At 44.7% G+C, this 13,769-nt stretch overlaps 1 protein-coding gene across 3 annotated transcripts in view; it reads right to left on the bottom strand.

The window, feature by feature from the left end:
• The window catches only part of SPEF2 (sperm flagellar 2), a 1,748,369-nt gene that overhangs the window by 107,720 nt on the left and 1,626,880 nt on the right, over window positions 1-13,769 (bottom strand). For all 3 annotated transcript variants that reach the window (XM_069627121.1, XM_069627123.1, XM_069627122.1), the window contains one exon: window positions 7,481-7,672. In XM_069627121.1, the coding sequence (XP_069483222.1) occupies window positions 7,481-7,672 (192 nt within the window). The remainder of the gene's footprint in view (window positions 1-7,480; window positions 7,673-13,769) is intronic.

Below are 13,769 nucleotides of genomic sequence, written 5' to 3'. Positions count from 1 at the left end.
CCGGAGGGGCCTTTAATGCCAGGGGAGCAGATTCTTGTCAGAAATTTTGTAAGAAGGTGGAATTCACCAAGATTTCATGGTCCATACACAGTGGTGTACAGCACCCCAACTGCAGTTAAAGTTAAGGGTTAAAGTACTTGGTGCACCTCTCAGACATGAGAAGGGCACAGTGTTGCACCTCCCCAAAATGAAACCAACTGTGTGGATGCCATCACTGGCACAGGTTGACATGATGAAAATTGCAACTTAGACAGGGAAAGTATAGGGGAAAAAGCAAAGGTTTTACATATTTTCTCTCTCTCTCTTTCTCTCTCTCTCTCTCTCTCTCTCTCTCTTTTCTTCTCATATAAATCGTGTTGTTTTTTCTATTTTTTCCTCATTATTTCCAATCGTTGAAATGAAAAAGAATTGTTAAATGCCTAACTGAGTAAAGAAATGAAAAAGAATGAACAATTGAAATTATGTTTCTTTTCATATGACTTAACAAATTTGTCTCGCCCACATAGGTTCAACATGAGCCAATGCGACGAAATGGCTGAGCAAGCTGAAATGTTAGATAGAAATAGGGATGCCACTAGGGCCAGTAGATTAAATAATTTGGAATGTGTTATAAAATATGCTGTGTTTTATCTTATTTGGCATAATGTTGTTTTATATGTGGCAAATGAAATGAACAAAGGTGGGAGCCGAACTGATATGACAAAACCAGGGTCTAAACTAATATGGACTGAAGCAACGGCTATCTTGAAGGACACTTATAACATTGAATTGAATAGTAAAAATATAATGTTGCCCCTTGAACAATTGCACGTAAACAAAACTGCTATTCCATTATTGAATAATACTGGAGCCAAGGAAATAGAGCTTGGATGGAATGTAAATGATGATTACTATTGGTTAACTAATTCCAGAAATACAAGCATGTGTACACACACTGCACCAGAAACCACTACTGAATACACACATGTCACCATGAACAACATAGATGAAGCATGGTCTAGAATATTCCCGCTGCAATATCCACGAGTTGGTACCCAATTAAAAAACAGAAGGAGGAGGAGGAAAAAGGGGGGTGGGAAAAAACAGATACGATATTTATCATAACCTAGGGCTAGATGAAATAGAGGACCCCCGACACCCTGACCAATCAAACAAATGGTATTCAGACATGAGCGCCGCAGCAAAGCAAGCAAGTAATGAAAGTTGTTACGTGTGCTCACTTATTCCTCACGCAACTGGAATCCCAAAAATGTTAATTCCACAGGAAGTACCCTTGTCTAAGGCCCAATGTTTGATTCATCTGATGCTGTGTAGAATAAAAAAGACATTCCAAGCACACAGTCACTATGGAAAAATTGGAGAACGAACAAACTTGCACCAGCAGACGACAAGGAGTAATCTGCCTCCAGGAGCCATTTTCCATTTAAAAGGGACAAGATATGCAGATGACAAGTGGCATGATGAAACGATTGAATGCAAAGCTGAGGGGCTTCGAGGACTGCCAGATGAAACATACGAATGGGCAAAAGAAACGTGCATCCCCATCTGGTCACATCATATCACCAAGCTGACATGGGTCACACCCCTGGAGAGACCCATAAAGATTCAAAAGGAAATACCACACGAACTTTGCTTCCATGGAGAAGGGAAGGTGAACATGGGAACCGTGCAGCAGTGCAATAAGACTTTAATAATGCCAGTTATGAAAAAAGGCACTGCTGCATTAATGGACATATAATGTATCTGTGGCAAACGATCCCAGCATCCTGGAGGGGCACTTGTGCCCTAGCTACACTTCAATCAGCACTAATGGTGATACCAGAGAGCCACGTCCAGTTTACAGCAAGGCCTTCGACTGACACATCGGCAGTAGGGCAATCGGCTGAACCATCGACAGCGCCCGATGAGACAATCAGGGAGCCCCCAGCATACAAACTAATGTCAGAAGAAACCTTGAAAACCAAGTTGTCACGCAGCAAAAGATCCAATTATATTTCGTCCAAATCGTCTGAACTCCTTGCTGAAATCCCACAACAGTATAAGCTTTTCTCATCTGCAGAAACATTCTTTGCATCGTTCCTAGCACCAGGCGTTCAAGCAAGGGCAAACGCGAAATGGCTGCAGATAACACGCTGGGAGCTCATCCAGCTGGCCAATGACACTGAAGAAGGATTCAACATCATAAAAATAGAGCTCTGAGCATTGCGCCTGATGACGATGCAAAACAGATATGTCTTAGATCTTATCACGGCGATGGACGGTGGTATTTGCAAAAACAATGGGGGGGGGGGCGTGTTGCACGTTCGTACCAACTTCCGATGCTGATAACGGGACACTGTCACATGTGATAACAGCAGTGCATAATTTAGAAGAACGAATGAGAGCAGAAGGTGGAGTAGACAACAACACATGGTTCGACAATCTGTTCAGCTGGATACCATCATGGATGAACATCGCAGTGAAGATACTCATTCCCATCATAGTCTTTCTTCTCCTAATATTCTGTTTGTGCCAACTGGGACTAAGATGCTGTGAAAATAATATGCCTAATTCAGCAATGATGATGGTAACAGTGGGCCGACAGACAACGGTGGGTACCATGATAGATGCCCAAGTACAAACCGGAGAATACACCACACCACAGTATAGGATGACTGCCATCTATAGACAGTATGGGGACGTGGTCGATAATCTACATTACACTACCATTAGAGAACCAAAAAACTTGCTGTGGTATAACGAAGTTTGGATAGATTTAGATGGGGATGGTGGGATATACTTAATGGTCACCCCAGAAGAATACGCAAGAAGAGGTAACAGCTTAAGAAGTGTGTGCAAAGCATGGATGCCAATAAAGGGTACACCTGCTTGGGATGAGGCTGTGGCTGAAGCTGAACGCTACCGAAGGGAGAACGGAAAGAACGAGATAAAGTAGTTTGTTACTTTAGATGTAACGAAAGGGGGGAATGTATGGGAGCGAGGCGTCCTCAGGCCCCCTCGCATCGTACGCTCCTCAGTACAAGGCTTGGACCACGTGCCTCCGGTAGTGGGATTGCCCCTTGCCCTTATGTAAAGTTAACCACGGTTGACTGCTACATAGATTGGACTACTGAGCAAGACACGGGGCATCCATCTTGTGGGCCCCCTTTCGACTCCATCTTGGGCAAACAGGCCTCACTGCGATAGTACAGCACTGCTCAGCTCCCCTTCCACCGCAGCAGCCAAGGACAGAGACACACACACAAGTCGCGCAGGCAGCTGGCTGGCCCCCACCCTTGCACTCCCCCTGCGAAGGAAAGCTCTGCGCTTCCATTCTCACGCTGAAGCTGGAGAAAGTTGCAACAATCAATATGCTACAGTTTTCTTCCTCTGAGATCACTGTTCGTCTGAGAATCGGCATGTGAACCAGGATGAGCTAAGCACTTTCTGCTCGATTTGTCCTCATAAACGTGCAAGCCACCCACCCCCATTAGAACAATTTATTGCCATCCTGACCCTGCACCCCCTGTAAGGTATTTCTTTCAAGTGCCAGACCCTCGCCTGTGCTGCGAAATCCAACAATACACTCCTTACTAACCTTAAGCATTTTTTCTACTATATATGCTTTTACTTGGACTAATGAGTTTGAAACCTAGGAAAAGATGCGAAACACAGCCTGATTCTTCTACATGCACAATAAGGTCAAGGCCTTCAATTAAAGCCACGAATGACCCAATTGTACTGACAATAATCATTGTGTGTGACTTATGTAGAAATGTGACAAGTAACATAAAATGTTTTAAATAATTTGTTATTTAGTGTGTAACATATTAGCTTAGGTAGTGACCACAGTGACCGGACCCTGACCTGCATGGAGCACAAGATGTTTGACGTCCGTCAGCTACTCAGCCAACCCGGAGGAAGAGATGCTACCCACACCTACAGCACCACACCGTCTGGCCAATCGGGTCCATTTAGCATTTTTGTTAGAGTTACTTTAACTAATATAAATACAAGTATGATGTAATGAGATTGGGGAAAGTTTTTTGGGTTATTTCCTAGCTGGAGAAATAAACCATCCTTTCAACTCTTGCAGCCGGGTCTCAGTGCCTCTTTCCCCAACAAGGGGTTGTGTCTGCTATTTTATTTTTTCTCTCACACGTAGTAAGCCGGGGAAAGGCACCTACACTGGTCTAGGGAGGATTAGTTCCGTTTAGATTATAGAGAGAATTACAGCCATCTGAGACTTGGGGACATCTGTGACACCTTTTTCTGCACGGTTTACATGGTCAGGAACCAACCGCAAAAGACATGCCTTCAATAAGTACACCCCATCTCCCAACAAAATAACACAGTCATTCTGGGGAGCTAACTTTAGGAAATCTGCAGATAAAAACCCACGTGAAACTGAAAGTCATAACACCACTAAGCAGCCAATGTCAATCATCCCACAGCATTACAGGTTTCCATAGATTGCTATCTAAAAGTCAGCAAGCAACTTGTGCACTTTTGGCTGACATAAAGGTGACCAGCTTTTTATTTTAATGGGGTGGTACCCCATACACCTCGCCCACACCCCATTCTCTCCCTCACATGATTCCCCTATATCCACATACATATATGAAATTGGTCAATTTCAACCAAAACTGCACAAACAAACTACTGACTTTTAAACAAAGTTCTGGGATTACTGCTGTTGGGAAGAATAGAATAATATAGGAGTCATATGCCAATGCAGCAAATCATGCATATGACTGGCATAATATTATGGCACTGTACAACTCTCAGCATCCTCTCTGACCCTTCTAACACCAGCTCTACTTTCACCTCCAAAACAGCAGTAGTGGCTCGCCTAGAGCTCCTAAATATTAGGAAAATTAGGCACCTCATTCCTTTCAACACCTCCAGGCATCTATTAGCCACTGTCACCTTCTATTAATTGGACTACTGTGCCAGCATCCTCTTAAGTCTCCCTAACTATGCTTTCTATCCTCTCGACAAGATCCTTAATTTCACTACCAACACTTTCTTTGGACTCCCTCATTTCACAACTTCTTCCTCTTACCGTCACCAGGCTGGATGGCTGACGATGCAAAACAGGGCCACATTTAAATGTCTTCTCCTGGTTCACAAATCTATCTATGGTAAGGAACTACCATATTTATCCTGCCCTATCCAAATCTACAAGCCTTCTTGTAATCTCTGCTCTGCCTCCTCGATTACCCTTCTAGTTTAGTTTAGTTTAGTTTATTATTTGTATAGCGCCGCCTTTCCCTGGGGCATCCAGGCGCTTGAATTGATTACAACATAACAATATAATACAGCATGGTCCGTAGGTGGAAACCACAGAAAGTTTAGAGCATTATCAAACAGTTACAGGTAATGTACAAGGTATTGAAAACAAGGCAGAATTTACACGGGTTGCAGGCAGTAGGTGCGATAATAGGATAGAGATGGGCGTTCTAGGCTTCTTTGGTCAGTAACCATGTTTTGGCACTGTGTCTGAATCTATGAAAGGACGTGCCGATCTAAGATCGAGTGGTAGTGCGTTCCAGAGTTTAGTGGCAAGCACAGGGAAGCTAGAGCCTCCTGCTTTTTGGAGTTTGTATCTGGGGATATTTAAGCAGTGTGTTTGAGCTGATCTGGTTGGACGAGATGGGGTGTGGTGAGTGAAGTTGTCAGATAGGTGTCTGGGCGCTTGGTTAGATAGGCATTTGTGAGTGAGTGAGAGGGTTTTGTATTCAATTTTCTGGCACCTCGCACTACCTGTGCTTCCTCCCGCTTTCCACTCTTTCTCTCTTCTTGCTCCACTTGCATGGAATTCTCGTCCCCCAGTCATCAAAGAAACAATCTACAGTGATTTGTTCAAAACCAAATTAAAAGCCTATTATCCTTGCCTCCAAGTTACTCTCTTAACCTACCCCTCATTTGCCTTCTAACTAGCATGTTTCCTTTGCCTCTAGCCTGCCTCTGTCCCTCACTTTCTGTGCCTCCCCTCTAGAACTTCATCCATCATGGTCACATCCCTAACACAGCTGGCCGTATTGCCTACCTGCATTTAAAAATGTCTAATGTTGATAGTCCTTAATCTATCTAAGTCCACCCATGTATTGTCACCGTTGACTGTTCCATTTACTCCCCGCCACAACCTGGTCAGAATGTCAACTAAACACAACCCATTGTAAGAAGCTCACTGCTTCCTGTCCATGTGATTTCTTATCTACTGTGTGTTTGTTTGTGATCAAAAGAGCATTGTTCATTCCTGTATATTTGTGCATGCATATAAATAAAGTACATACGAGCGTTGAAGGAGAAAGACATCTTTCAATCATGGAACATTATTTCTCAGGGGCAAGAAGGTCCCAATAGTATATAGCTGCAATCAATTGCTCCAATGGCGTCTGCCTTTAGGTCCATTCAGTTCAGATGTTTCAATTGGACATTTCATGCACTTGCTCACCTCCCTCAACATGACATCCAGGAACTGCTTCACAATCCCAACTAGCTATGTAGAAGCAAGGGCACTTCTGCAGCACTAATATATAGAAAGATATTCATTTTAAAAGTAAAAGTCTTTCTTGTCCCACTTAATCAGAAAATGTGAATGTGAGACTTTTGGAACTGAGAGCTGATATTTTAGTTCTTAGAAAGAAGGTTATTTTTCCAACTTCATGTTCAAATATGACTTCGATAAAGAAAATTAAAATGTATTTGTAAACACTTCCCCAATCTGTGACATTTCCAATTACCAATGTATGCCCTATTATCGCAATTTGTTGATGATTTTATGAGGTTATTAGTCCTGGACTCAATGGCCAATGCTTGTTTTTCCAGGTCATTAAAACCCATCTTTCATTTAATTATTTTGCTTGGTTGCAGGGCTGGCACAGCCAGACATACATGTTTGATTCTAGTTTCAGCAAGACTCAGTGAGGTAACAAAGCTTTTTAAAAGCCACAGGATCACTTCAAAGAGTCCATTCTAACATCCATAAAAAATAGAAACCTACAACACAACAGAATCAAACATTTACAACTAAAATGCACCAGTGGGACACTCAAGACCACCTCATTCACACATATCTGCTCCCATCTCCTGTCCCATCTCCACACCCCAATGGTCTGGGTCTCTTTCTGTCATTATTGCTGATAGGGCTATTTTTCTTAAATCTGCCAGTGTCGACAGGATGAAGACTAAATAACGCTGTCATCAAGGACTTGAGCCTATCTAAACTCACATTGCATATCTACTACTGTACATACACTGCTGGGAAAGGTAACGCTGGACAGGGGAATCATCCTAATGAGATGCCACTGGCTTGAGGAAATAAACCGGACAATACATGAAAACGGCTTGCTTTCCTTGATGGTGTACCTGAACAAGGCATTCTACCCAAATAGTGCACAGGGGTGCTGACCTACACTAAAGTAGACACAAGATGTACAATATGTGTTCATGTACTCAGTTGTAACATACACGAAAATGATTTGAATTGACCTACCTTAAAAAAAGTGGTTTCTCCCATCTGTTCACTAAAGAATCTGTAGTTGTCCCCTTTGTCACTTGCTCCATGCTGTAACATTTTAAACAGATCGGAGAGAGAAATCTTTGTCGTATCAGCGCTGGCGACATTGTCTGCACTCTTTGGCTGACTAATGCTTACTCGATGGATTGCACCAATTTGTGGTAGAGACTGAAAGTTAGTGAGAACATATTAAAGTAGGAACATAACAATTCAGCACAACACCGTAAGAAAATTATTTCAAAAGAAATGCAAATCTGTTTATATGAACAAAATAATACGTTCAAGGCAAGATATTTGGGTCAGAAGCACTAATTATCATTAGCATACCATCTGTAACATATCACCAGCCTAGAACACAGTAGTCTTTGAAGGTTTGTCATTGGCATGCACCTCTTTCCCTCAGTCATTGACTGAACAAGGTGCCTGTCTGGGTTGGGAGATTATTTAATTAATGCTTGCTATGGAGGTGAACGCCACTTGGGCTGAATTATTTAGAAGGCATGTCTGCGATAACATTGATTGGCCTGATAACTGCCTTTTGGCCACCTGCCTACTTCTGAAACATACTTTAATTTTACAGCTGTGTTGTGGGATCTGTGTGGGAGCGAAGGGCCAATGGGCCCCTCTCTGACATCACTTCTCAGTACAAAACTCAGACCAAGTGCCTCCAGTGGTGGGTACGTCCCTCGCCCTTATGCGATGTTAACTTTGGGTTACATTCGCGTAGATGGGACCACTGAGCAGGACACGGGGCATCCATTTTTTGTACCCCTTTCTACTCCATCTTGGTGACCAGGCCTCACTGCGATAGTACAAAATGCCTCTCTCCCTTTCCCCGCCGCAGCAGCTCGGAGCACATGGGCCCCCACCCTCGTTCCCACTCTGACTGGAAAACTCTGCAGCTCCATTCTCACGCTGAAGCCAGAGATGCTTGCAACAAATAATAAATGTAACACATCTCTTTTCCTCCGAGATCACTGTCCTGCATATGAACCAACATGAGCCGAGCACATAGCTCGTCCATCTCCACAAAAGTGTGCTTGCCCTCTTACCCTCACCAGTTGAAACCTATTGCCATTCTAACCCTGTGTCCCTGCAAGATATTCCTTTCATGTACCAGACCGCTGACCATGCTATGAAGCCCACCCAACAGACCCCCAACTAACATTAGACCTCTGCTGCCGTATATTGTGCCCAATACTAACAAATGCCACATACCTGAGATTCTTGTGAGACTAGCCCCACAGTTTAATGAGAGATTTATAGCGGTCAAGACCCGTAAACCTGTGACCTGTATAACCCAAATGTTACATATGATATAGATACCTGTGTGATTTGTACAATGATATGATAAACTACTGAGGGTCTTTTGATCAACCATTACTTAGTGCATGCATTATTTAGAATGTATTTTCTTAGCTTAGATAGTGACCACCGTGTTTCACAGCGACCTGACCTTCACCCATACAGAGCACAGATGTCCGACGTCAATCCTCCCACCAACCAAGCAACCAACCCGGAGGAAGAGATGATCCCACACCTAAGACACCTCCTTGGCTGACCAATCCGGGTCCAACGTAGCATCATATGTTAGATATGCCAATGTGCTTATATAAATGTGTTGTAACCTTGATGTGGTCAGAGCGTTCTCAGAGATCTAGATAAACTTTTCCTTGAACTCTCGCAGCCTGCTCTTTTGTGCCTTATTCCCTGTCCAGGGAATGTCTGTTTCATTCAATTTTACACATGTAAGTCAGGGAGGGTACAAACATTTGGTGACACCCTGCAACGTGATCGGAGAGGTGCCTCGAGTCCGGCGCTGTGCAGCGAGATCCGGGACGCCCCCCAGCAAAACCATCACCTCTGCGGCCGACCAGCCTGAGCGCACTATGAAGAAGGGTCAAGGGTTCCAGGTTGACGAAAACCTGACTGAAAAGCTGCTCGCCGAGGCGGGCCACGGCTTGGTTGGGGTGCAAGCCTGACTTGGGTCGGACTGCGAGCGGTGACCCTCGAGTCACCTGACTGAACACGCGAGTGCCGGTTGCAAAGGTTACTAAGGAAAGGTAAGGCGGAAATAGGGGGGACAGGTGGTAATGGGTTATAGGGAAGAGTAGGGCCTGTGTGAGTGATGATGAGGCTTTTCTGATCTGTCCTTTATATGGCCATTAGGTTTTTGTGAGAACTGAAGAGAAAAAGAGAAGTGGTATCCTAGCCCGAATGGGTTAGAAGGCAGCGCCGCGCAGCATTGTCTCGTCCAGTGCAGAATAAATAAGTGAAGATACAGAGAAAATAGTAGGAGTCTCATATATTGAGTAGACTCAGAGTCGTTATTTAGAACATTCTTTTTCTGGGTACGAAAGAATTCTTGGAAAAGAGTAAGAGGGTGTAAGAGGTGGGGAGTGAATGAGAAGAGTAGGCGAAACGGGGAAGGGGTGGTAAAAAGAACAGACGGGAAGAAAAAGCGCGCAGGTAGTGCATGTGCATGATATGTGTTATATGTCTTTTGTGTTCTGTCCATTTTTGTCAAAGATATCCAAGTACTGTGATTGATTTGTGGGTAAAGTGGCAAAATATGCAAAAATGAACTGTTGAATTTGAACATGCAACAATTATAAGGATAACATTGAAAACTGATTTATATATATATATATATTGATACATATATGTGCATACAAACTACAAGTAGATGAGAAGATTCGTGATATATTGTCCAGCTAGAAGGAAAGAAAGGCAAGTGAAGAAGTGATTAAAGGGAAAGAGAGACTGAAGGGCAAGTACAGACAAAGGGAAAGAAGAAAAAAAAAATACTGTCATGGGGGGAATAACACCGCTAACTCATATTTGTCAGCACCTTCCGTTATACAGTGAGAAGATACAAAAATACCACGATCAGTGGTTGACAGAGATAAAAGGAGACAGTGTGACGCCAATTTGGCCAGAAGGTGGGTCATTCGATAAAAGGGTGTTAGATTTAGTGGCCACACACCTGTTGGCACGGTATAAGGGGAAACAATTACAGAATAGAAGAGAAGTACTAGATCTGTGGCGAATATTTGAAGAAGTTACGCCTACAGCAGAGGTAGGTAAAGAAAGAGCGAACGAAAACCAAAAAACGCAAGAAGAGGTAAGCGGAACGCCAAAGGGCGAGTGCACAACCACTACACAGCTGAAGGCGATACAACGAAAATATATCCTTTAATGTCAAGGCCAGCAGTAGGATACAGCGAGCCCCTGTACACACCAGCATGTCCCACCCCCACACCCTCAGGCGGAGTAGTCGCCACGGCACCATCGCCCTATGATAAAGGAGGTTTGTATGGTCCGACAAGTGCACCGCCCGTGAATTTGGCACACTTAACTGGAAAATTAGACCGCCAGCTGGCGCATGCACAGATGGAAATAACGCGGCTAAGAGCATTGTGCGATAGAGGCCAAATGATGCCAGGGGGAGGAGAAGTTCCACCGTTATCCATGGCAGATCTAACACCAACATTAAGCACAGCAGGGGAAGTGGCGCAAGCAATCTCAGAGCCAGCGCGATCAGTATCATCACAAGGAACACGCATACCACAAGGGCGAGAGAAAGAATGGCAGTCAGGGGAGTTCCTGTTTCATCTAAAGAACAAACTCGTGAGGATTATACACCCACCCAACCCAGAACGTGAGAAAGGGGAAGGATGTAAAGGAAACAATGAGCAAGAATCAGAAATAGAAGAGGTATGGAGTGACTTAGACGAATATGAAGAGGCAGCTGCCGAGGCCGGGTCCCCACTGCCAAACCGCCGTTACCCAGATACACCATCACCACCACTATGGCAGGGTAGACTAAGACAGCGAGGGGGAAATATGATGGTAAGTAAAATAAAGAAAGGTGCGGTAAGTAAGGTAGGAAAGAACACACAAGTTACAAATGCCATTGATACATAAAGGAGCAGGTAGGCCACACTACATTCCATGGGCTCAAATGGATAAAAACAACTTGCTGAAGGTCCTCCCCCCACTATCGGGAGGGGCTGGGAAATGGATACACGCCTTTGAGAAAAACACGGCAGGAGTGCCGCTAGCGATAGGGGATGTGAAAAGTTTATTAGTGTCAGCAATTGGTGACCAAGCAGATGCAGTGTGGGAAAAGGCCGGATTCCCCGGGTAACGATGAGTTGTGATCGCCACGATGGGTCGGCGTTCAACAACGTTTGAGCACAAGTATGGGATGCATTGCGGCGCACGTTTCCAGATATTCCAGATTTACATTTAGTGATGCAGTGTACAATGGAGGAGAACGAGGATCCTACGCAATTCATACTGCGGGTGCAGGATTTATGGAGAAGCGAAACTGGCACGGCGTGGAACCAGTCCACCGCCTTGTTCTATTTTATCATCAAAAAGGGGCTCTCGAAGGAGATACAGGAGGCCTTGGACAAAATAGCTGGTATAGAAGCCAAGGGCTGGCCTGAAATACAGGGCATAATTGTGCACCACTGCAGGAGGATCAAAGAGAGAGAAAAAGATATAGCACAAAAAAGGCTGGCAGACGAGGCGAAGCTGGTACAGAACAAATTAGTGAAGGTCGCCGCCATCAACGCCAGTGTAGCCACAGATGGAGAAAAAAAGGGGGATGAAGGAGCGGGAAACAGTCCAGTCACAATAGCGGCACTGCGGGCAACAGGAGGACAAGGACCGTGGAACGGAGAAGAGCAGTACGATGGACAACAGTGGCAAGAAAGACCAGCAAGAGGAAGAGGTGGGTACCGTGGCCAGAGAGGGGGGTTTGGAGCTATAGGGAATAGAGGATTTGGCGGTCAAGGAATGAGAGGCGGACCGCAAGGGTCATGCTGGAACGGTGGGAGATGGGGACACTATTCTAGAGATTGCAGAATGCGGCCTTCAGGGTATTTCCAGGGGCTACAGCCCATGGAGAACGAACAAGGCTGGAGGTGCCTACACCCAGGTAGCCCCTATGGACTACCGATGGGAGGAGGGAGACAGCAGGACCAGTACTATAACGGACCTCAAATGCAGCAAGAACAGCAACCACCGCCGCAACCTATGGCAACGCAGTAGGAAACGCAAACAATAATTGTTTTGCAACAGCCGCAAACGGTGCGCCCGCACCATACTGTGGCATGACCGTGGTTGGAGACAATGTCTTTTCAGTGCCAGGGCAAGAAAGACATTCAGATTAGGACAGCCCACAGGGAACACTTGCGTGTCCAGTCCTATCTACCACCCTACGTGCAGAAGAGGAACCACTAGTGGGGGCAGAGATAAGAAAGAAGCAGTTTATCTTTATGGTAGACTCAGAAGCAGAGAAGTCATGTCTTATGGAAGGGCGGTTTCCACTCTCAGGCAGGAATTTGGAGATGCAGGGGTTCTCTGGGGCTATTTTGAAAGATCTTGATATAACGGTGGGGGGAAAAACTGTGCGCGCACCCTTACTGTACCACGAAGATGCGCCGATCAATTTGCTGGGGAGAGATTGGTTAAGCAAATTAAATATGACCATCTTGCTTACAGAACGAGGAATAGTGTGTTCAACCCCAGGAGTATGCCCAGTACGAGCCATGTTGATGATCAGCACAGTGATGAATGAAGTTGTGGTACGAGGGATACCTATTGATATAAGCATGTTTATTTATGGCATCAAGGTATTAGTACGAGTGGTACCAGAGATAACGAGAAAAGAATGGAGAACACCATCAGATTTCACATTCCACCCAATTGCACACACAGATGTCGTGCCAGGCAGATAATGTCCATAGACATCGAGGCAGTTCCGTTATCCAGCAAACGTATTGTGGTCATAGGTCTGGACGCACAGGGGTGCGAGTGGAGAACTGTTTTATGAATAGACCCAAACATAATGCTACGAGACATAACAGACGAGGAATTACTCACTGATAGTGAAGATGACAGAGAAATGATAATGGAAATAAGTATACCATGTGATATTATGATCCAGTACAGAGAGGTACACAACCCACTCATGGCTAGCGTTAATGCCCCACTGACTATATTTGCGGAAGACATGGTAATGGTAGCACCTGAAATTTGGACCACAGGGCCCCACGATGTAGGGTTACTGCATGAGGTGACACCAATAAAAATAAAACTCAAGCCAGGTGCAATACCACCGAGGGTAAAACAATATCCCATATCGAGAGAAGCAGAGGAGGGAATTAGGGAAACCATAAATGCACTCCTAAAACAAGGCATCATAGTACCATCAAACTCCCCATGTAATACAGCAATTTTCCCAATCAAAAAA

The sequence above is a fragment of the Ambystoma mexicanum genome, chromosome 6p (assembly GCF_040938575.1).
Source record: "Ambystoma mexicanum isolate Mex_15411 chromosome 6p, UKY_AmexF1_1, whole genome shotgun sequence".
Lineage (NCBI taxonomy): Eukaryota > Metazoa > Chordata > Amphibia > Caudata > Ambystomatidae > Ambystoma > Ambystoma mexicanum.
The sequence above is the reverse complement of the archived record's forward strand: the minus strand, read 5'-3'. Positions and strand labels throughout refer to the sequence as shown.